We start from the raw sequence: 22,692 nt of genomic DNA, 5'->3' as shown, positions 1-22,692 counted from the left end.
CCTCGTGGCCCGAGGTGGCCCGAGCGACGCCAGGCGGACAAGGCGACGAGGCGGGGCGACGGGGCGGGCACCTCGCGCTGTCCCTTTCAAGAAATGGCTCCACTGCAGGTATGAAGGGCCGGCCGGGCATCGACATGCAAACCCCCATAACCAGTCGATAACCCCTCGGGTGGCGAGCGGCGCGCGCAGGGCGCAGACCTCCAGGCTGGCCTTCTCCGAAAGGAGACCTGAACGCGCTTCGACGGAAGGCTGCTTCGGAATTTTCCCAGCCAAACGACGCTCTCGCTCGGCGGCTTCGTGATTTTTGGCGCCCAACGTTGATGGGGCCCGAGTGCAGTTCCTACCGGAAGGCAGGACGACGCTGTCGCCGATTTCGGTTTCTCCGTCGTCACGACGGTGTGGGTGACGCGGCGTCACGATCAGTCACGACCGCCGCGGAGAGCGGCGAGGCGACGCGACACGCGCCAGGATCACTCCCATCCTCCCGTCCCAATCCATTCGCTTTACGGCGGGTCTTTCGCTTCGCGCGATTGCGCTGCGCGACAGGATCATTCCGAAGAGACGTTCCACCGCTCTGTCTCTGTCGCACTCAAGGAGTGCCCCGTATGTGTGTGTGAGACCGACAGAGCGATGAAACGAGTCCTCGGAACCCCCCGCCGCGAGTCGCGCCCGCCCTGGCCCGCCCCCGCGCCGCGGTGGAGGGCGGAGGGACCGCCACACTGCACCGCCTTCCCTTTCGGAAGCGGCTCTGAACGCGAACGCACCAACGCGGCTTGCGGTTAGCGAGCCGAGCCGAGCCAAGCCGCCGCAAGCCTGCGTTCAGGAACGCGTTTCGGAACACGCCAAAACAAAGCTCAGACCCAGGAGGAGGAGGACACACAAAGTTTGCGAAGTGGTCCTGCACCGGGAGCCATGCTTTCGTGACAGGCCCCTGCGCTGCGGGTTGCCCCCGACTCCGACTCGCAGGGCTGCTCCGGGGGTCCGCGTGCCGCTGGGTGTTTATGGCCTTTTACTGGTGGCCTGCAGCATGAGGTCTAACAGCACAGTTCGCGCGGCCTGTTCGCCCCGCCCACCCCGACCGTAACCCGTTGAAATTAGCTGAGCGATCTTCAGCGCCCGGGTCTCGGCCTCGGCCCCTTCCCAAAAGCTGAGCAGACGATTCTTCTAGAAATTTTCTCGCGACAGTATTTGGTTGGTTGGACGGACGAGTCCGGGAGGGGGAGGGGAGCGCGGAGAGGTGAGGCGATTGCGTTCGGGCGTTCGGCTCGATTCGGCATTCGGCCGATGCGTTCGGGTTCGGGTCGGGCAGTTCGGCTTCGGCGTGTCCTTCCCTCTGCTCTGCAGCCTCCGCTGCAGCCTCCTGCTGCCTGCTGCTGCTACTACTGCAGCACCGCCACCGACGTCGGCCCGGCGGCGATGCTGGCTCGGCTCGGCTCGGCAGGCCATTGTTTGGACTTACCCCTCACCCCCACCCCCACCCCTCCGGCGTGGCTGGCTGGTGCTGGTGCATGTTGTTGTGGTTGAGAGTTGTGTTGTTGTCCACCGACGAAGGCGGGGAGCAGAGCAGACCGGCGACCGGCCGTGTGTTTTGGTTTACTACAGCCCCTCGGCGCGTCGTTAGCCCGCAGTGTCCGGAACGCACTTTTCGTCTAGTTCTCGCTCATGTGGATGTGGATGGCTTATTAGATGCGATTTCTGAAAACGCCGCCAACGGCACGGCGCGGGTTCAATCCTGAGTCCGTGGTGTCTGTGGTGTCGGTGACCGTGGGAGCGACCGCCCCTTTGTGCTGATCTGAGAACTAGCCGACAACCAGGCGTCACGATTCGATGCTTTTCGAAATTGGAAGGACGTAGATTGTAGAAGTGTCTACTCGCCGATGCGTTCAATGCCGGTAAGTCCATTTGCCTCTTTGTCCTGCAGACCGATTCCGAGAGTCGTTTTCGTCGTTCTGTCCCTCTCGCACTCATGGGTTACCGCGTATAGGTGCGAGAGAGACAGGACGAAGAAAACGACTCTCGGAATCAGTCTGCTGAGTCGTTGCAATTTTTGGAAAGAGTTTGGTGTGATCCGTAGCTCAAATCTCGCACTCTGTGAATCACACGCAGCGGTAGCGGTTTCGTTGCCATGGCTTATAGACGCACCGGCATTTTCTGTGCAGTTTGAACTGTACTGGATAAGTCAGTTCTTTGGCAGTGTTGGTTTTGTCTTGGACTTGATTGCTGTTGGCTGGCGATTCTATACTATCTGTAAAACCTGTTTTTTGTTACAGGTGCTCATGTAATCTAGAGGCCAGCACAGAGTCGTCCTGCATCATAATTTTCTTGACTATGGTAGATTTGGACAGCTTAGACACGATGCCTCTCACCGGTTTGCTTGAAGAGTTTGTGACCCAAGATGCAACTCTAGATTTGAATTGCAATGTAGTTAAAAACACGACACAAGACACAACAAATATTCCAGTCATAGATCTTAGCAGCGATGATGAGGATTCGGGTCTTGAGTTAGGTTCTTGTCAAGAGACAAATAATCAAAATTTTGATGTTGACTTATCATCTCCTGTTAAAGAAACATCCCCACAATGCTCTCCCTTATCCCATAATTTGGAACCACCTGTAAGTGTGTCTTGTCATAGTGTTAAAAAAACTGACGTTAGCATCAATGTTAGCTCTCCCAATGCTTCTTTTTCGTTAAACAGTCTTCCAAGCGTATCTGAACTTTCTAGTTTAGGGGTGAAAAATGTTTTGGCTTCCTATTTAAATTATAAACCAAGTGCAGAATTGCCCACTACTACTTCTGAAAATGAATTGTCTCTATCAACAAGTACCGAATCCTATATAGACCTTGAGTTGTCCAAAACCGAAGAGCTAGAAATCCTTCAAGAATTCAAGTTCCCATGTGCCGATGAACATTCTCTATCCTCATTGGACTCTGGAATAACAGTTCCCTCTCCTGAAACTGAAGCAATTTTATTGGAAGAGTCAGAGCAGTTAAAGCCCTATGAATTATCATCTGGGTGCTTTTCAACCTGTGCTTCCTTCTTGGACTACAACAAATGTCACAAAGTTGCAACCCTTGAGGCTGAACATCTGGAATCTGATGTACCCAATTCTGTTACATCAGATGTAGAAGAGCTTGGGACTGCCTCTGCTCCCACTTGTGAAACTTCAGACTCAGCATTTGTACCATCACCTCCAGCCTGTCAGCTTTTGGAAAAGGCAGATAAAGATTGTCCTGTAGTGCTGTCTGGATCAGAGGTGACCCACCTCCCAGCAGCTTCTTCTTTGCAGTCCTTAGATGAAGAAGTCCAAATTGAGAGAATTGTGACGGCACAAGCTAAATCTTTTGTTGAAGACACTACTGAAAGTGCTGAGGATTTATTATCAAATGGTGACTTTATTCTGGATGAAGTTTTGCCCTTGCTTCTTGAAGCAGAGGCGGCCTGTTCTGTTGATGCTGATCCAGTTATTGAAAATGTTAATGATACTGAACCAGTTGAAGAAGATACTGATACATTAATATTAGACAGCTCTTATAACATTACGTTAATACCAGATAACTCTTTTGATACTGACCTAACTATTCAAGACCATTCTGCTCCAACAAGTGTTGATACTAGTGCTGATACTAGCACAGATGCTAGTACAGAAACTAGTACAGAAACTGCTCCGGAGGGAACTCAACCAAAGTATTTGTCTCTTTATTGTTATTTTATCTTATTTTAACTTAAATAGAATACAATACCACATAGTTTGCATATTTTCTTTCCAGACCATCATGGGCAGTGCCATGGATTAGTACTGACGATGCTGAAAATGCTGACAACAATGATCCAGAATGGGATCTAATGAGGAAGTTGGAAACAGATGAGGAACGGTATCGAGTAGTGAGAGAGCAATGGCGGCAGATGACCATCCCTGATCCCAGAAGAAACCTCACTTGTCATAATTTCAGAAGAATTTCATCACGGGTATGTTGATTGAGTTAAGTATCTTTTGTTTGTTTGACAACATTTCATTGAACTGGTTTTTCCCCCTTCTTTCAGCGTGCAACAACAAATAATGCTACTCAAGGACAGTCTAAGAAGAGAGCAAGATCCCATGATGATTGTAGTGATGTTGATCATCCGAGCAAACGAAGGAGAACGTATTCTTGTGTCCAGATGTTTGAAAACAAAATTAATAGTTTGCATCAACAACTGAATAAGAACTTGGAAGGAGTTCATGCTGAACACGAAAGGAAACTGTTTGCTTTAAGTGACCGTCAACTGCAGCAACAACAAAGCCTAATGAACTCCACTGCACCACATCACATTGTCAGAAGACAAATAGATGACTTGGCGTACCGTCAGGAGAAAGTAAGCTGAAGTTGTCATTGCTTGCCAAATGCTGTTTTATTCTTCACCAAGTTGCATGAATTATTTTGTTTTGCATAATTTTAATTGCAGGAAGTTGATGGTCTCCAGGCTGAATTTAATGAAGAGGTTCATCATGTAAAAAGAGACACAATGCAAACCATTAACATTCTGCAGAATGCTAGTCAGGAAGTTCTGGCTTTCAATCAATTCTACACCAATTTAGGCGACTCTGATGACAATGATCATTGCAACATTTCAGAAGAAGAGTTACAACAATTTGAGGAGATGGAGCAGATGTTTGAGGCATTCGATCAGATCTATACTGGTTAGCTCAGTGGGCCTTTGCTTTCACCACTAATCAGTATTGTCTTTAATTTGAAGACAACATCCTGTTACTTTGCTGGTGTATTTGCTTTTCTTTCAGTCAATATGTAATTCTATGACTAATGTTTCTTTATTTATCTGGAAACTACTGTATTTCTTCATCATCAGGCCATGCTATACATACAGCATGGTGTCATAGTTGAGTGCAATTGATTATCTATTGTGGCGTGGATGGTCTGAAATATTTTTCTCACTCAGGGTATTCTCAGTTTGAAGGCTGTGATACTTTTTGCCATTCATATGTACCTGTATAGCAATGGTAAGACTTGACAATAGATTGTAACTTTTTGTCATTTAAATCTAGTTATAAAAATATAAATTACATCTTTTACTTAAATTTTTCTCCAACTCCTTGGCCAAATCTTTACTGTGTTCAATTTTATGTTGCTCATAGTATAAGTTACTACTTTGATTTGTATTGTAGTACTATTCTGGAGTATACAGTAGGTTGCTGGCGGTGATGGTATGAAGTTCCTTCATTCATAAATTTACCTAGAATGGTTATTGTACAAATGTTTTGGAATCTCTCTAAAGATTTATTTCTTCTTTGATGAGCCTATTGTGGTATTTTTTGTTTTTATGCTAGGTATTTTTATTGTTTTTATTTTTCAGCTGATAAATGTTACCAAGTTTGACATGTTTTCGTGCAGTTGTTTTTAAATATCTGTGCTGTTATGAAGATATGTAGAAATATATTTACTAGTTTTAGACACATCTCTCATTGTTTCACTGCTAATCAAAATTTCCAGAATGTTAAAGTTTGCTCTGAAATTCATGGAAACTGCTATGACACTGTGGTGGACATGAAGATAGATTAGACTTGGCACACTTTTCTTGTGCTTAGAGCACATGTTTTGTATTTATTTCCATTAATTGTTAAAAATACAATAGGAATGGATAGAGATGAGCCACATATACTTTATTAAAAATTGAACAACATTAATTTCTTGGGACTACAGCTAAATGCTTAGAAAAACAAAACTGCCCTTAAATTATAACATTCCAATTATTATCAACTCTTATTTCATTAACAAAGCATTCTCTTAGCCTTTGAGCAGGGAAGCTAATTCATTGACAACGCTGCGTTGGTCGTACATATAAGCTTGACATTCCCACACCATGTTAACTAGCTTCTCGTCATTTCTTTCATTGATGTCAATCTCTTCACTCATTTTGGGTGAAAAGCGGTAATACGGAACACCTATCATTGAACACCATGAACGTGCTCTATCTACCACTCGTCCTGAGCTCTGTGTAGCCTGTGAAAAGTATGAATTAAAACTTTCTGCTGGCGCCTCACTCAAAGGATTCACAAATTACTATTTAATTTTTTTTTTACTCACTTGATCAATTATGAGAGTGCCCAATTGGGCAATCCCAAACACCAATTTAGTGGCACCCAAAAAGCTGTCTGGTCTAGTAACATCAATTTCTTTGAGCTTAAGAAGAAAAATAAAGGCAACAATCAGAATTCAGATACTTTTCCAATTGGAAGACTACATATTACACTAAGCAAAGAAAAAGGGGGGAATTTATAAAAAATGATTATTAGAATAATTACCTCGGTGACAGGAATTTCTCCGGTTCCTAGAGACACTACTAAGGTAGTGGGTACCATTTCGTACTGAGGATCCATTGCTTTCATAGCCAAATTATACTCATGAATTTCTGTTAAGCAGTCTAAAGTAGGATTATTTGCAATCAGTCCACCATCTAGAAATCGACCAAAGGCACTGCAAAGAAAAAGTTAGTGGTAAATTTCAAACTGAGGAAAAAAAGCAATTGTTAAAGAAATGGAACCAAAAAGTAAACCTGAAATATGTTGGGGCAGCACCAGAAGCTCGAGCAGCCCTCCACATCAACTGCTCCTGAAAATGAGTTGGCTTCACAAATTTACAATTTGCATATTCATCCTTTCCTAAAATTTCACTGGGAGAGGTGTAATTTCTAAAAATGTGTAGGTCCACAGGCTTCCTATCAGCTAGTAAACCTGTAATTACTAATCTGCAAAATAAAAGATTCATTTATAGAAATTGAGAGTAATCAGTTCAATTAAAAAAGGCAATTTAGTTTGGTTTTCTTACTTTGGATGACTAACATCAGCCATGACAGTGTCAGGACCATAACACTCTCTCAGCAGTTGCTCAAGCGGTTCATTGGCATAAGGCCGTTTGCCAACAAATGTGATATCTTTCATTCGAAAATATAAACAAAGACACTCATGTAATGACTTTCCTACAAAAGAAAGATGAAAATGTTAATACCAAATCAAATACACTAAAGTAGACTAAAGAATGTTACAATACACCCAATCAAAACACATCTAGGAGAACTTACCTACAGCTAAACCTAATGCAAGAATGCCACCAGTAGAAGTGCCCGACACCCAGTCAAAGCAGTGCAAAATAGGTTTCCCGACAGCTCTCTCTAAATCCATAAGCATGACAATGAGAAGAAGTCCTCTGATACCTCCACCATCTAGACACAATGCGTGACAACGTTTTCTCTTCCTACTGAAATGAAAACACATTTTACTTTTCTTTGTGTTATCTACAGAAAGACACTTTGGTTCAGGTAGAAGTTACAAACCTTCCACTACTGTGTGACGCCAAATCCATTGCATAAGTTGACAGCATTTGATCCAGAGCATCTCTAGTGCAACCTCCAGGGGGTGAAGGAGGTGGTGTACCATTTAAGGTCCCATCATAAGCACATCCTGCAGAGCAGCCTTGAGTGTCTTTGGTACATCGCTCAGCTCCAACTGCATGAAGAATGTAGAGCATTTTATTTGCCTCAGCTGAGCCATCAGCAGGTATTATATGTCTTGCTGTTGCTCCACTGTGGTTTCTGAAAACAAATGTGTCGTCAATATTCCAACCAAGAGTCTTCGCAAGAAGGACTCAAAAGTCACATAAAGATCAATTTGACTCATCAGAAACAACTTTGGTCAGAATTGTTTCAAGTCACCTTCAAAACAATCACACTTTGATATATTATGACATCCTCGACTGATTTACTTACTTGTACTGGAGATCTGCACCAAAAACAATTAATGCTTGAATTATTGGCACATTGAGATTTAGAACAGCTAAATGAAGAGGAGTGTTGCCATCACTATCACCAATGTTCATGTCTGCTCCACGACACAAAAGTGCCATCACACATTCCAGTCTGTTCCTCAGTACCTGAGGAAAACACAAGAAATATCCTTTTCCTTTTCACCCCTTCAAAATAAGGCTAAAACTTAAAATTTTATTCTTTACTGTTAACTTGCTCATACCATGATATGTAAAGCTGATCTTCCATCAAAGTTGAGGGCGTTTATGTGACAATTCATGTCTAGCAAAGAATCTATAACTTGTCTAGAACATGACCAATGTAATGGTGTGCCACCATACTTCATATCTTGCGCATAGAGTTTGTGAGAATTCTCCTCCATAAAGTTTCCTACATTGCCAGCTTGTCTGGAAGTTCTATGGGAATCCAGTAAATTTCCAGTGTCAGCTGAGATATTGCAATCAGCACCGGCCAACAAGAGAGCTTTCACACATTCTGGTTTGTCTGCTAAACAAGCCATATGGAGAGGTGTGTGGCCTTTAGAGTTACGGTAATTTAAACATTTTATCCGATCCGTTGGTGCCAAAGCCTGAAAACAAAGCCGACTTTGAATTAGCATGTTCAAAGTTCAACCATTCCATAGAAAAGAAAAATCCTTACAGAAATGACATCTTTGTTAGTGCTGGCTGCATAGTGGAAGACAGAGTTTGCCTCATGGTCCAAATGTTCCAGAGAGGCATTTTTTGAAACAAGCACTTTGATAGAAAGAAGATTTTGAGCCTGAATGGCTACAAGCAGTGGTGAGACACCAGTGTTGGGGTCTGAGGAGTTCATAAACCTGAGACAGAGAAAAAAAAAAGATTACAGGCAACAGGAAAATAAAGTAACAAAGTCCTCTCAACACTAGTATTATAAAAAGAAAAGATACGAAATATAATTACTATAAATTTTCCTACAGTGTGTGAGGTCTTATAGTTATTATTTCACAACAATACAGAGAGCAGGAGAAAATCAACTCAAATACTTACACTGAGATTTTTTCAGAATTAAATGCAGCATGTAAGTCAAAATATGCTGCCAGATGGGCAACACTCCATCCAGGGTTTAGCTCCATCACATCACACATTTTTTGTAGCATTGCTGGGTAACATGTCTGAAAATAAAATGGTAGTGTCACTCCACTCCCTCTCCCTAACGCAGTAGAAGGAAAATAATGTTGAATGATTTACCTACCTCTTTAGCAACATCTGCAATCACTGGAATTTTGTCCTTCAGCTGAATAAACTTATTTTCAGCACTTTCTAAATTGTCTGACCGAAACAAGCTGTAACAAGAAAAGCATAAATTGGAAAATTGTGTTATCTACTGGTACCCCTACAATGACGACGAGGCGGAAACTAACCTGAATGCCTTGTTCATGGACTCAGTTGTCGGGCGGTTCATCACAATCTCAAATTTATTGTCTGTCGGTCCGAACAGGACGATGCCATCTTCTCTACACCTTACAACACGGTGGCTGTAGCGGTCCTGTCTCACTTCCAAGACTTTGTTGGGGTTAGGGTCAGAATTGAGGATTGACCTCAGGATGCCCCCCGCAGTGGGGGCGAGCATGTCAAGCCACCCCGACATTTCGAAAACTGTTCCCCAACTTAATCAACTGAAAATATTCATTATTGGTGTCTGCGGGCAGTTTAAAAACATTTTAGGAAGTCGGACTTTGGCGATTCAGAACCACTCTTTTTCCAGATTATTACACTTCAGCAAAGCAAAACCGTTCTCAGTCTCCACTCACAAAAATGCGTTTATCAATATCCACAGTGATATTACAACAATGCGTAATCGTTCAAAAAATTTCTTGACTAAACATGAATTTGCTGATGATCACTTGCAGAAACGTCAAAAAACAAGCAGACAACACACAGCTGTTCGCCCGTTGGTGGGAGGGGAGGGGGAAGGGGCATGTGGAGGGGGACGACTGCCTATAACGCATCCTCCCCCCTTTCCCCACATGCCCGTTTTGAAGCCCCGCGCATTTTTAAACACATGCAATGGTACTTTTTTTCGCGCCTTCTATTCCGGCATTTTCTGCCAAGAGCTTTCCTTCCTCTCCTCACGGCAGCAGCAAACCGACTCCGCTCGTCGGTCGCTGCCGTCGCTCTGTCTCTTTCGCACTCATGGGGCATTCCCTTATTGGTCTGAGAGAGACAGCGTCGAAACGCGGTGCTGGCTGGATCAGTGTACAAGTTGACGGGCACCTTGAGGGGCACCTTGACAAGCCCCCGCACCGCGCTGCCCGCCCGTGCCGCGGGCCGCGGCTTTGGCGGTTGTGGCAGGCGCCAATAATAGGGAGGCCTGCACTGCACTCGGCCGCTCGGTAGTGGGACGTGGGTGCGCGTTTACAAACAAGCCGATGAGCGTCTGGGCCCTGGGCGCCCTGGGCGGCGCGGGGCGCGGCGTGGACCAGGCCAGGCCGCGACTTCGCACCTCATCGAGGGCCGCGAGTAAACGTGCCCACCCGTAAACACAGAAAACACCCTCCACAACGGCAGCCGAACGGCAGCCGAACGGTGTATCCGTCGCTCTGTCTCTCTCGCGGCCTTCGGGGCGCCTCGTGAGTGCGAGAGAGGCAGAGCGACGAGACCACGGTTCGGAATCAGCCGCGGCTGCAGCATCTTCTGGCGGGCTCATTTATCCGCTCCCTGAGGAGGCCGAGGAGGCCGAGAGCTCCGCAGAGTCAAGTCCTCGACGCCGTGCCGGGCGGACCGCAGCAGCGGACCGCGCCCAGGCAACATGATGCTGCCCCAGTGGGTGGTGTCCGTGTACCTGTCCGCCGCCCTGCAGCCCTTACAGCCGCCCCAGCACCGCGACGTGGCCGCCCCCGCCCCCGCCCCCGCCCCCGTCCTCGTCCCCGTCCCCGTCGTCCTTCTGCAGATACCTGCCAGCTACCTCCACGGGACGTCGTCGTCCACATCAACCTCTGGCAGATTCGGTGACAACGCTTGTGGGATCAGCCCGGCGCACAGGGGGCTGCAACCCGTGCAACCCGTGCAACCCGAGGACCAGTTTCAAGCAGCACCACAGCATCGTTTTGCAACGACTGCGCCGCCTTCCCCGAAAACCGAAACCCCTCCTCGTGCTACTTCACGGCCTTCAGGGCGCGGCGCCATCCTGGACCGCTTTGGCGCCGAGAGGACCAGGGGCGGGCCCTCCTACGTGGTGGTCGCCGACGAAGACAACAACTTCCCGCCGTTGCCGGAGGTGCCGGAGGTCCGCGACGACGCGGTGGTGGTGTCGGCGACAACGCCGCCGCCGCTGTGGACGCCGGAAGCGGCACGGGGCGGCGCCGACCACCCTAACGATATCCGGTGAGTTGAGTGACACCCTATCACGCGGCCCAAGCGAGTGCCGTGCAGGCAGTGCAGCGAGCGGCGCGAAAACCAAGTGCAGGGTGCAGCCGTGCAGCGCCAGATAGTGCGCTTTTTACTACGCCCAGTTTTTAACGGCACCTCGTCGGGCGGGAACAACAGCAGCCCGACGTCACGTGACATGCGAAGTTGCGAAGCAGGCGGGGGCGCCTGTATCACCGCCTGTATCGCCGTCGCACCGGCCGTTCAAATTTTACGCGGGTTTTCGCGCGTTTCAAAGTTTACGCGGGCCGCGCGGCTTCCTGGCTCCTCGCCTATGCTCTGCGCTCAGCCGCCGATACCAAAAGCCCCGAGTCATGCAATGCGGGCCTGGCGGGCCTGGCGGGCCTGGCGCACCTGGACCTGGACGCACGGTGCGTAGGCACTGCGTCACGCCAGTGTTTACCGGCCGCAGGGCAAGGCAAGCCAAGGACCCCTGGGCTGGCTATCCTATCGGTTTCGGCAGGACGCAGGGCTTACAGCGACACGCGACACTCCGTCGACGGCGGCCTCGCGCGCTGCACCGCAGTGCGTTCATGGCGATGACCCACTCAGCGCGCCTGCGAACCGTAGGGTAGGCAGACCCGCCACGCAGCGGCGCGCAGCGGGCACGGCCGTGGCCACGGGGAGGGCGGGGGGCGGCGCGGGTAGAGAGACTCGTAAGGGCGACAACTCGGGACGCTCACGGCTGAACCACCGAATCACAGCGCTCGCTCGGCTGGTCTAGCCAATGAGAGCGCGCTGACGTCACCGACTTGTCGCCTCTCTCCCTACGAGTTTGTCTAGGGGCGGCGGAACGGCCTCCATCGCGCCGCACATGGGCTCGAACAGCGCGGCGCGGTCTTAATCAGCCCCAGCAGGTCCCCGCTGACCGGCTGACCGGCTGGCCGGCTGAGCGCTTGACCCGCGAGGTCCTCCTCGCGTCCTCGACCCACGCCCTTGCCCTCGGTGCCTTCGGGGCCTTCGGTCCACGCCGTGACCCGGCTCACGCGAGCGCGAACGCCATACGGCGCCGCGCCGCCGTTTCCGCGAAGAAAGAAGTTACGGTATGCCAAACATGAGGTGAGGTGAGCATCGAAACCGGGTTAATCTGAGGTACCGGGAACGTTCAAGGTGACGACGTGCGTTACCAGCGCGCCTAATCTCTCTCTGTGCGGTGACTCGCTCTCAGATCTGGTGATGAGGCGATGGGGCGATTTCGACGGCCACTTCCGCGCCCTTGCCTGATGACGCATCGCCGTCCTCGTGCGCACTCTGCATATCGCCAGGGCCCGAAGGGAATGACCACTCTTGAGAATGGTCGTGTGTGTATGTATGTGTGAGTGGGTGAGTGAGTGTGAGTGTGTGCGAGAGAGAGCACCGCTCCTCGGGCGACCTTGGCCGTGGGAATCCCGCGCGTGGCTCCCGCGAGGCATGGAAAGGGGCAAGGAGGGAAAGAGGGGGGGGGAGGCAAATGCGGAAAAGCAATGCGGGCTTTCACTTTCTTTACGACGACGACGACGACGACGACGACGATGTCCGTCGTGCACATGGGGTGCAGTGTCCAGGAGCACGTCGTCGTCGGCGTCCTGGCGGCGGCTGGTGCGCGCGTTCTTGGATCCGCAAGGTGCAAGGGCAAGGGCAGCGCGTTGCTGCTGGGGAATTCTGCTCGGCCGGTGCCTGGGCGCTGCACGGCCCGTGCACGGTGCTGGGTTTGTCCGGCGGTCCGGCGGCGTGGCTGCAAGGTGAACTACATGTCGCGCCGGCTCCGGCTGGGCTGCTGCTCCGGGGTGCTTCACCCGGCGCTTCCGCCAGCCGGAAAAATGAAACGTGTGCGTGGCGGGGCGGCCTATCACGCGACACTGCACGGGGTGCCCTGTGTGCAGTATGTGCAGTGGCCGCGGCCCAGGGCACTGAAAAAGGAAGATACGTCTTGCTGGTGCTGGCCACCCGAGGGGTTACCCACTCCGGGAATCGTGTGTACACTCAGTCCGGGAATCGTTCGTGATTTGCTCAAAATTTTATCGAAAATCTTAAAAGTTTCAATGGAGAGGGATATGTAATAGACACAAAACACTCAAAAGCTAAGAAAAATCTTCAAAAACCTCTCCTTAATGCAAGATTTGTTCAGGAATCGCGGGAATCCGGAATCGTGTGTACGCCCAAGTACCGAGTGGGTAACCCCTCGTGGCCACCGACCCCGGTTTGATTCGCTCGCGACGCAAAGCAAATCAGCAATCCTACATCTCACTGCAAGTGAGGCCTGCGGCACAGCCAAAATGCAGTGGGCTGCGAAATCGGCGCCTCTGCCATGGACCCGCTGTGACTGGGCAGGCTGGGCCTGGGCACGGCGCGTGGTGACGTTCCTCGAAGCGCTCCTGGGCGAGGTGGTGAGGCGGTCGGCGCGGCGCTGTGCGGGGGAGGGGAGGGGGGGGGGAGGGGGGCGCGTCGCGTTTAAATGTTATGGCGGCGAGGGGAATCGGCCAGTCCTGTGCCGACTCGCCACGCCTCGCCACGCCTCGCCACGCCGATCCGCTGTGCCGCGACGACAAGTAGTGCCCCAGGATGACGCCCTCCGTCGTCTTCGCCACGCTGCTGCTGCAGGCCATGCTACTAGCCTGCTCCGGCGCCCCCGCCGACGTAGACAAGTGAGTGTCCTCAGCGACCGGCGTCTCTTGCGACGAAACCTGTACTTCCTGCCGCCCTGGAAAATCAAGAGACCCTTAAGAGCAGTTCTCTATAAAGACCACCCGGTGTGGGGTATCTTTCCACTGCTCATACTGGCCACTTAGCATATCCAGAGGGACCGGGGGCGCTGCCCCGCCATCACGGAGAGCTTGGACGACGTCGTCTGGAGTCCAGTGCACCCATTCCTGGCGTCCTTGCAGGGCCTAGGGCCTAGGCCTAGGGCCCTGCTCCACGTTTCAACACTCACACACACACACTCACATCCTCGCATACTTAGACACACACGCGCACTAACACACTCGCACGCGGGCGCGGCGTGCCGGCGGCCAGGCCAAGCAGTCCCTCTGGAATATCTTGGGGTTTCCGGTTGCGCGCTGCGCGCTTGGCTTGACCCCTCGGACTGGCGGACTGGCCGGCCTGAAGCCATACACCACGCTGTCACTGTTGTCACAGCCGTTTGTAATGAGAAAAAGGAAGCGACTCGCGAGCCGCGCTTCTCGTTTTGTTGGGTTTACTCATTTGGCCGTGACCGTGGTGGCTCGGGGCGAGCTAATCTTGGATGGTCTCACGCCGTGGCCGGCACGGCACGCCATGGCACGGCACGCCATGGCACGGCACGCCATGGCACGGCACGCCATGGCACGGCACGCCATGGCCCGCGAGGAAGCAGGAAGGCGAGCCCGCCGCGCCATGTTTGGCGGATGCAGAGCGGTGCAGTGCCTGGAGTAGTGCAGTTTATTGGACACTAGAGCCAATTCATTCCCCTGAGGCGGGGAGGAGAGGGGAAAGGGGGGGGGGGAGGTGCCGGTGCCTATTGTTCTATATCCGCGAGCGCGCTCTCCGCGACTCTCTGCTTCCTGACCGACGCCCTTCGGTATGAGTCACACGAGAGGTGCAAAGATGACTGGGGACATTCCGCCGCACTAATTCAGCGACGCGTTCACGCAGAGCCAGATAAGGCGGCAGCAAAAGCGACAGGTGGGGAACGCCTGATTACTGCACCGCCGAAGTGTCGGGTGTCCGCGAGGAAGTACGACCGAGATTGCCGGCGAGGAAGCGCCTCGCGCCGCCGCCGCCACCGCCACCGCCGCCGCCACTGAGACAAGCCGACAAGCGACATCGCGGGCGTGCCGGTTTGGCGGGCTCGCCGCGACCTGCCTCGACGGACGGGTCGGGTCGGTCGGGGACGCCTGCCCGGGGCCTGCCCGGGGCCTGCCCTGCACTTACGCCCCAAAGGACACGTGCAGTGTGCGGTGTGTCCACGCGGAGCCATTGTTATCTGCGGATTATGCATTCGGGTTATCGCGTTTATCACTGCACCGCACTGTAGGGACACTGTAGGGACACCGGACGGCGCGTGGCGCCTCGCGGTCTAACTAGCCGGCGCGTCGGCCAAAAAAGCGACGCCGTTTTCGGGCGGCGAAGTCGCCGCGGCGGTTCATTTGTCACGGCACGACAAGGGCGCCGCGTTATCGGCACGGTGCCGCACGGTGCCGCACGGTGCGGACACGGCGACGGGGAGCTTGTCGGCCAGGAGCAAGGCCAGGACGCCGACATCAGTGCCGCGCCCACCGCGAGGGCCATGCTGCCCACCGCCCTAGATGGTCCTGTCCTGAACGGCCTGTTCTCTGCTTGCAGCAACATCTACCCCCTGCAGGGGAGCCCGCCCCCTGACCTGGGCCCGCAGCGACCGCACGGCCAGTTCCCACCGAGCGCGGGTCCGCCGTACGTCGTGGACCTGGGCCCGCAACGGCCGCACGGCCAGTCCCCGCCCAACGACGCCGTCGTGGAGGTGAAGGCGCTGGCCGGCGGCACGGGCCCGCACCGCCCTGCCGGGCCCCGGGACCCCAACCTGACCCCCAACGACGACCTGTCCAAGGCGCAGTCCGACCCCGGCTGGCGTCCGGTGCGTCGCCCGTCGGTGGACCTGGGGCCGCACCGCCCCGCCGGCATGACCGACCCCAACGGGCCGCCCGGCTCCAACGGCCCGGTGGACCTGGGCCCGCAGCGGCCTTCGGGGCAGTTCCCGCCCGGCGCGCCCCGCCCCACGCCCCGCCCCCAGCAAGACGCGGTCCAGGACGACGACAGCGCCGCCTCCGGTTTCCGCGTGTACTGGAACGTGCCCTCCTTCATGTGCCACAAGCACGGCTACCCCTTCAGCAACCTCTCCGGCCGCTACGGCATGGTGCAGAACGAGGACGACGTCTTCCGCGGCACCAAGATCACCATCCTGTACGACCCGGGCCTGTTCCCCGCGCTCGTCGACAACGACGTGAGTATGAGAAATTGGCTTGTCGCGGTGAGGGTGCGAGAGTGGCTGACCGCGCGCTGCCTCCGCTGCGCAGGGCTCCGTGATCGCCCGTAACGGCGGCGTGCCCCAGGAAGGCAACCTGGAACTGCACCTGCAGCGCCTCAAGGCCTCCATCGAGGACCAGGTGCCCGTGGACTTCGACGGCCTGGGCGTCATCGACTTCGAGGCCTGGCGGCCCGTCTGGGCGCAGAACTTCGGCACGCTGCGGGCGTACCAATCGTACTCCGTCGAGGTGGAGAGGGCGAGGTCACCGACGGCCTCCAACAGCACCCTCACGGCCAGGGTGAGTCCGCGCGCCCCCTCAAGTGCACACCGGGTATTCAAATCTGTAGATCCAAGAAAATGATTTTTTTTTGCGCAGGCGACGCGGCGTTTTGAGGCGGCTGCCAAGGTGTTTTTCCTGCGGAGTCTAGCGCTGGCCCAGCAGATCCGCCCCAACGGCCGCTGGGGGTACTACGCCTTCCCCTACTGCTTCAACAGCAACGATGACAACTTCGACTGCTCCGACAACCTGCGCACCCAAAACTCCCAGTAAGCATTCCCCACCCCACCAGAAAAAAAATGAAGAAACCACCCCGATGAAATCACTAACTCTCGACTTTCCCTTGCGCGTAGGATCCAGTGGCTGTTCAACGCCAGCACGGCGCTGTTCCCCTCGGTGTACCTGAGCCAGAGCGGCCGCGACCGCGACGCCGAGTTCCTCTTCATCCAGGCCAAGCTGAAGGAGGCGAAGCGGGTGGCGCAGGGCCGCAACGTCGTGTACCCCTACCTGTGGTACCGCTACCGCGACGCGTCCTTCCTCTCCGACGTGAGTAAACCGCCACGTCGACTTCACCACTCAGTGGGCCAGAAGAGCGGCGCCGGCGGCCAAAACTCTAGACGCGTTTTGAGCTCCAGCCCCATCAATGGATTCCTCGTTCGGAGAGCAATCCATTGGTGGGGTCACACGTTCGATTCTAGTCCCACTTAGCGACTCTGGAGCTCAAAACGCGTCCGGGATTTTGACCATCTCCGCCAGTCCTCTGACCCTCTGTGCACCGGATTCCACCCACCGGCCTTCGCGGCCCTCGGCCACCTCTAACACGCTCTTGTTGCTCCGCAGGACGACCTCCGCAGCAGTCTGGCGCTGCCGCGCGCCCTGGGCTTCGCCGGCGCCATCATGTGGGGCTCGTCCGGCGACATGAACACCGCGTCCAAGTGCCAGACGCTCAACACCCAGCTGGAGGACCGCCTGGGCCCCGAGATCCGGGAGTACTCCGTGACGCTGTCCAACCAAGCCGTCCGCGAGTACGTCCAGAAGAGGAACGAGTCGGCCACCGCGTCGCGGTCGCGCGCCCAGGACGAGATCCAGTTCTCCGACCAGCGCCCCCTCTACCCCCTGCAGTACTCCACCCTCTAGAGCCACTGCTTAGCCTGCTTCTGATTTTCACTCACTCCGCGCGCTTTGGGCCAGCTGGAGTGTTGGCCCGGATACACCAATGAACGTACTCAACCTCATGAAACTCACTCAAATCTCATGGAAGAGCGTCACGTTGGCCCGAGCAGCTGAGAGTGGACGCCTGCTCCACCTGCTGCTTCGGGATGAAACTGTAATGAAAGCTAGTCAATATTTATAGAGAAGAACATGGATTCTAAATCCAGTCGGGTGCTTGTAATTTTCCTCATGTGCTTGATCGTTGGCCTGAGACCAAAGTAAATCCTGTTTGACTCTTTAAATATTTGCGAATAAACTTGTAGTACCATTTAGTGTAGGAAAGCACCATTAAGTTAGTGTAACTTTATTTTATGTCTCGTACCGGGACATTTCGGTATTGTGTGCGCGTGGTGGTCGTGTGCTTTTGAATGTGACTGTCCTCACCTAATTTATTCTAACTCTAATTAAATGTTAACGATCTGCCCACCGTTGACAATAGTACCGCGACGTTTACTCAGTGACAGTATTGTGATCTTACATAGGGTAAGTGCTTAGGTTAATTTATTTTTGTGATCCCAATGACTGACTGGTGTGTGCATCGAGTGTTTGTGAAGGTCAAGAGTGTCTGCACAGTTTTCTTTAGTTTGTAGAAGTGTAGCGATAGCGGTGAGAGTGTTTTGTGTGATTGTGAGTTTTTGGCGCACCAACCGGGACACTATTTTCTGTCGGGAAATAAACAATTTAACCAATTCGTTTGTGTCCTTTCGAAACCCTGTCCTGCCCTGCCGGTCGGAACACGAGCCTGCGCGTTGGGTTGCCCAGCCTGCGGCCTGCGGGGGCGCTGCAGGCTGCGCGTTGGGTTGCCTGCCTGCCGGGGCAGGATGGGTCTGGAGGCTCTACACTGGAAACTGGTTCGCTGCTGCGTGCGCGTTGGGCTGCCTGCCTGCCGGGGGCAGGATGGGTCTACACTGGAAACGGGTTCGCTGCTGCGTGCGCGTTGGGCTGTCTGCGTACCGGGGGCTGCCTTCGTCGTGCCGGCGCCGCGCCGCGCGCCTGCACGCGTCCGTCCGTTGCGGCAGGACGCGGCTGTGGCGCTCAAGGACGCCGACAAGGGCCTCATCACGACGCCGTCCTGGTCCTTAGTGGTCGCCGCGTCGCCGCGCCGCGGGACTTGCCGCCTGTAATTTGAATGCGTTTCCTCTGCACTGTGGGGCCAGGCAGGGGCCAGGCAGGGGCCAGGCAGGGGCCAGCGGCCGCCCTTCGCCGGCGGCGTTCGGACCGAGATAAGGACAAGCCAAGCCGGCGGAGGAGCCTGCGCCGCCCGCTGTCTGTGGCCGCGACGGGGACGCGGAACGACGGGCCGAGATGGAGGCAGCCCAGAGCGTCACGACGGAGTCACGCGGCGTGTCACGACGGCGTCACGACGGCCGGACATTGACAAGGCATTACGGCGGGGTCAGCCGCGACATGCCGGTCGTGTAGTGATGCAGCAAAGCGGGGCGGCCGCGGCGGCCACGGCGACGGCACTGATTAGTGCTGTCGGCCCCGGACTGTCCGGACCGACCGCCAAAACTTCCTCCGCCAGTGCCACTGTAGGGATCTTCGCACAGTGGGCCAGCATGCGACCCCACCAATGAATTGCGTTCGAACGAGGCATCCATTGGTGGGGTCACACGTTCGGTTCGAGTCCCATTTAGCGACTCTGGAGATCAAAACGCGTCTTGAGTGTTGGCCACCTCCCCCGGTCTTCTGGCCCACTGTGCACTGCGCTGCCCGCTTACCTCACCGGTCGGGACACGGCGGGGCCGTAATCTGGAATATCGTGGGAACCGGTAAAGGCGGCGCGGCTTTCCGAACACCACAGCCAGCCTCAAATTTTCGTCTTCCTTGCTTCCTGCAAGGTAAAGGGCTCCCAGCAGAGACACCCCACTTCCGGGAGCACTGCGCGACCTCCTCGGCGCGGGCCGAGCTTCGAGTCGAGCTTCGAGTCGGCCCATGCGGGCGACGCCGCTACGCACCGCTGTCGCGTACCTCACAGGCGCCTGTGAGGTAGGCCTCAGCAACACACCGCTGTCGCGCATTGCCTACCTCACAGGCGCCTGGGAGGTAGGCCTCAGCAACACACCGCTGTCGCGCATTGCCTACCTCACAGGCGCCTGTGAGGTAGGCCTCAGCAACACACCGCTGTCGCGCATTGCCTACCTCACAGGCGCCTGGGAGGTAGGCCGCCGCAATACACCGCTGTCGCGCATTGCCTACCTCACAGGCGCCCCGTAAAGCGCCCCGGAGCCAGAAATTTGAGTGTCTTCCCGCGGAACCAAGAAAGTCCCTCCACAAGCCCTTTTCTTCGGACAGGCCTCGGCAATGAGTGGGAACCCGATCCCCGGCGAGGCTCCCGAGGTGCGGACGGCGATGATGTACTGCGCGTCCAGGGGCCTTGCCTGCCTCGCCTGCCTCGCCTGCCTTGCCCGTCCGCACCCTCTGTTTGTTTACCATGATGCGAATGCGGGATTAAAGCGTTAATAAGTGTGCGGCCCGTGGCCCGGCCGGCCAGCCGCCAGCACTTCCAGAAAGGCGTTCTCACCGCCTGCCGCCGATCGGACGCCTGGCGCCGCCACGCGAGCCGCGGCCCCTTCGCTTGGATACCGCCAGAATACGATGAATAGGATTTAGAGGTGAGGCTGGCTGGGCAAATTTCTACCTAATGGGTCAAATATTGGCCGGCAAGGAGCACAGTTCCGCACCAGGGATCACATTTTGGCCGCCAGGAAGAAGAACCCTCCAATTTGATGATTCTTAGAACGTGACGTTCGGTGCGGGAATTGGGACTTTAATCCGAGCGAAGGCCACGCGACGTCGCCGCCGTGCCGCGGGGCTCCGGGCTGCGGGCATGCCCCGGGCCGGGCGCGTGGGCGGAGGCTCAGGGATGACTCCGCGGCTCCGCCATCCGCCAGGGCTCCGCGGCGCCGCATTGTCTCAGGTGTGGGTCAAGGCGCCGTCGGCGTGGTCCGGCCCGACCCGGCCCGCCGCCACGGCGCGTGTGTGGCGGAGTGCTCACGCCGCCGCCGGCCGGGTTGCCCAAAGCGGCTCCCCTCCGGTGTGTCCGCTGCGGTCAGCGCGGACTCCGCCGCCTGCCTCTACTTCATGTTCTCGGAGCGCCAAGGCCGCGAGGCTCGCTATCACCGTCACCTTGTCGCCGGTTTGTCGCCGCTGTCGCCGCGCGGCGAGCAGGAGATCGAGTCCCAGCGCGCGGCCGGCCCGCCGCCGCCCGGCCCGCTGCACCGGACTGCTCATTGTGCCTTAAAACGTAAACGTGGGAACGGCCATCCGTCACCCCGTCACCCCGTCGCCCTGTCGCCCCGCGTGGGCCGCGTGCTCGAGGGCCTGACCCTGCCCGAGGTCCGCGACGCCCTCGAGACCCTCGGCGCCTTGCTCGGCGCCGCCATCGCGCGGGAATCGCTGAATCCGGGACAGCCCGCGGCGCCGCGCAGCCGCGCAGCCGCGCCCCGCCAGGGAGGCGGTTAATCCGCGCGAATAAAAAGTGGCAAAAACGCAGCGCCTCGCCCGCGCCCGCTGTCTCTCTCGCACCGCTGCGGCACGCCGCACGAGTGCGAGAGAGACGGCCTGCTGGCGGCGTGGCTCATTGGGCAGGCGTCGTTAGCGCGGCCGTCGAGATGGAGGGCCCGGAGGACCCGCAGGGCCTGCAGGGCCGGGCCGAGGAGAGGGCTGCGGCGCTGCGATTAGCGCCACTGCAGCAGCCTTGGCGCCTTGGCGGCTTGGCGGCGTGAGCGATGAACCACCTACGCCCAACAAGTAGTGCATCGAAGAGGAGGAGGGAGGGGAAGGCGACGCAGAAATTTCGCGGTTCCAAAATACGTTAGCAATGAATGTTTACTCACATACACACATGTGAGAGTGTGTTGCGGCGACTGTGTCCGCAACGCGCCGGCCGGGTCCGTTTTGGCTCCCAAGCCTGCTTCGCGGCCGCGCCGCCACCCCGCCTGTTTTCGTCGCGTGGCTTTTTCGGCATTGTTCTGATCCGCGCGGCACGAAGCCCCTTACCTTACCCCTGCTCCCTATTGCGTGCAGGCCATCCGCTCCACACGCCAACGCCGCCGACGCCGACAACGAGTACCCGGTTGCGAAGGGCCAGGCCGGCCAGCCCGGCCAGCCCGCCCTGGACTAACCTTCGCCGGAATGGGTCCACGGCGGGTGCCGCTCTGGCCTGCCGGCTGGCGGCGCTGGCCCGCCGGTGCATACATTACCTCGCAGTTTCTCACACGTATGGCACGGTGTTGCCTGCGCGGCCCGCGGCCACGCCCCGCCCCCGTATTGATCCCACGGGCAGAGACATAAACGAAGGAAAGAAAAAAAACAAGAAAAAAGGACTGCGAAATTTTATTGATGAAAACAGGTGTGTTTACACATTTACACATTTACAATTAGGTATAAAAAATACCTGAAAATTGACTGAATCCTGTTTTTCTTTTTCACCCTGCCGAAGGTGACAAGCAAAGTGGCGAGTTATTTTTATGCCGAGTAAGGCAAGAAATTAAAATCCCAGACTCTTAGATCTTTGAACCCATCCCAGAACCGGCCGAGGACTCCCTCGTAACCGTGGCTGGCCGGCTGAGCCGCCACCGCCTTCACACGGCCAGCGGGCTGACGGCGGACGCATAAGGCCTCTAACTGCGGCAGCCGAGCTGTTAAACAACACCCCGGCACCGCGGCACCGCGCGCCAGTCCGTTATGCAGGCAGGAATCCATAGTCCGCCAGGCCGGCCGTTTTTCCCTGGCGAGGGGCGGTGCAGTACGGCCCGTGCGGCCGTACGTGTGAGGGCGCCGAACGTTAACGACGTGGCAACGACTCGTTCAACGAGCCGCGAGCACGCCGTCGTCGCCCCCACCATCAAGTGCGCCAGCGAGGAGCGCGGCGGCGGACGCGGTCGCCGTCACTGACAAGGAAATCGTCCTCCACGACCTCCCACTCAAGACACTCTTTTTCTTTGATTGTTTTGGATAAAAGAAATTCAAACAAAAATTGCCCGGGGGCGGTTGGCGGTTCCGGGGCTAATCCATGTCCAATCCGCCCCTTTCGAC

The 22,692-nt window shown here is 55.1% G+C and overlaps 3 protein-coding genes across 3 annotated transcripts; 2 read left to right on the top strand and 1 right to left on the bottom strand.

Moving 5' to 3' along the window:
* Positions 1-1,493: 1,493 nt before the first annotated feature.
* On the top strand, positions 1,494-5,453 carry LOC117639957. The gene is made up of 5 exons (XM_034376061.1): positions 1,494-1,892; positions 2,271-3,686; positions 3,770-3,968; positions 4,044-4,355; positions 4,446-5,453. Exons 2-5 carry the CDS (start codon positions 2,329-2,331, stop codon positions 4,683-4,685), a joined length of 2,109 nt encoding a protein of 702 aa, XP_034231952.1. The 5' UTR covers positions 1,494-1,892; positions 2,271-2,328; the 3' UTR covers positions 4,686-5,453.
* A 112-nt stretch (positions 5,454-5,565) lies between these two features.
* LOC117639948 (85/88 kDa calcium-independent phospholipase A2-like) lies at positions 5,566-9,825 on the bottom strand. Its single transcript, XM_034376048.1, has 14 exons — positions 9,589-9,825; positions 9,199-9,476; positions 9,030-9,120; positions 8,825-8,949; positions 8,457-8,634; positions 8,020-8,385; positions 7,761-7,924; positions 7,329-7,586; positions 7,077-7,252; positions 6,824-6,974; positions 6,552-6,743; positions 6,301-6,472; positions 6,083-6,178; positions 5,566-5,998 (listed from the first exon to the last, which is right to left on the bottom strand). The coding sequence occupies exons 2-14, from the start codon at positions 9,423-9,425 to the stop codon at positions 5,783-5,785; spliced, it is 2,412 nt and encodes an 803-aa protein (XP_034231939.1). The 5' UTR covers positions 9,426-9,476; positions 9,589-9,825; the 3' UTR covers positions 5,566-5,782.
* A 3,853-nt stretch (positions 9,826-13,678) lies between these two features.
* On the top strand, positions 13,679-18,341 carry LOC117641770 (hyaluronidase-like). Its single transcript, XM_034379387.1, has 6 exons — positions 13,679-13,827; positions 15,506-16,139; positions 16,213-16,461; positions 16,540-16,709; positions 16,794-16,986; positions 17,281-18,341. The coding sequence occupies exons 1-6, from the start codon at positions 13,745-13,747 to the stop codon at positions 17,575-17,577; spliced, it is 1,626 nt and encodes a 541-aa protein (XP_034235278.1). The 5' UTR covers positions 13,679-13,744; the 3' UTR covers positions 17,578-18,341.
* Positions 18,342-22,692: the final 4,351 nt, after the last annotated feature.

The sequence above is a fragment of the Thrips palmi genome, unplaced genomic scaffold (assembly GCF_012932325.1).
Source record: "Thrips palmi isolate BJ-2018 unplaced genomic scaffold, TpBJ-2018v1 HiC_scaffold_1, whole genome shotgun sequence".
NCBI lineage: Eukaryota > Metazoa > Arthropoda > Insecta > Thysanoptera > Thripidae > Thrips > Thrips palmi.
This window is presented reverse-complemented; position numbering and strand designations above follow the sequence as displayed.

Coding starts and splice junctions, on each gene's coding strand:
- LOC117639957 (XM_034376061.1), top strand. CDS start 2,329: ATGGTAGATTTGGACAGCTTAGACACGATGCCTCTCACCGGTTTGCTT. Junction 3,969..4,043: donor TCAGAAGAATTTCATCACGG/GTATGTTGATTG, acceptor CCCTTCTTTCAG/CGTGCAACAACAAATAATGC. Junction 4,356..4,445: donor TGGCGTACCGTCAGGAGAAA/GTAAGCTGAAGT, acceptor TTTTAATTGCAG/GAAGTTGATGGTCTCCAGGC.
- LOC117639948 (XM_034376048.1), bottom strand. CDS start 9,425: ATGTCGGGGTGGCTTGACATGCTCGCCCCCACTGCGGGGGGCATCCTG. Junction 8,950..9,029: donor TTGCAGATGTTGCTAAAGAG/GTAGGTAAATCA, acceptor TTTTATTTTCAG/ACATGTTACCCAGCAATGCT. Junction 8,386..8,456: donor CTAACAAAGATGTCATTTCT/GTAAGGATTTTT, acceptor CTTTGTTTTCAG/GCTTTGGCACCAACGGATCG.
- LOC117641770 (XM_034379387.1), top strand. CDS start 13,745: ATGACGCCCTCCGTCGTCTTCGCCACGCTGCTGCTGCAGGCCATGCTA. Junction 16,710..16,793: donor CTGCGCACCCAAAACTCCCA/GTAAGCATTCCC, acceptor CCTTGCGCGTAG/GATCCAGTGGCTGTTCAACG. Junction 16,987..17,280: donor ACGCGTCCTTCCTCTCCGAC/GTGAGTAAACCG, acceptor GTTGCTCCGCAG/GACGACCTCCGCAGCAGTCT.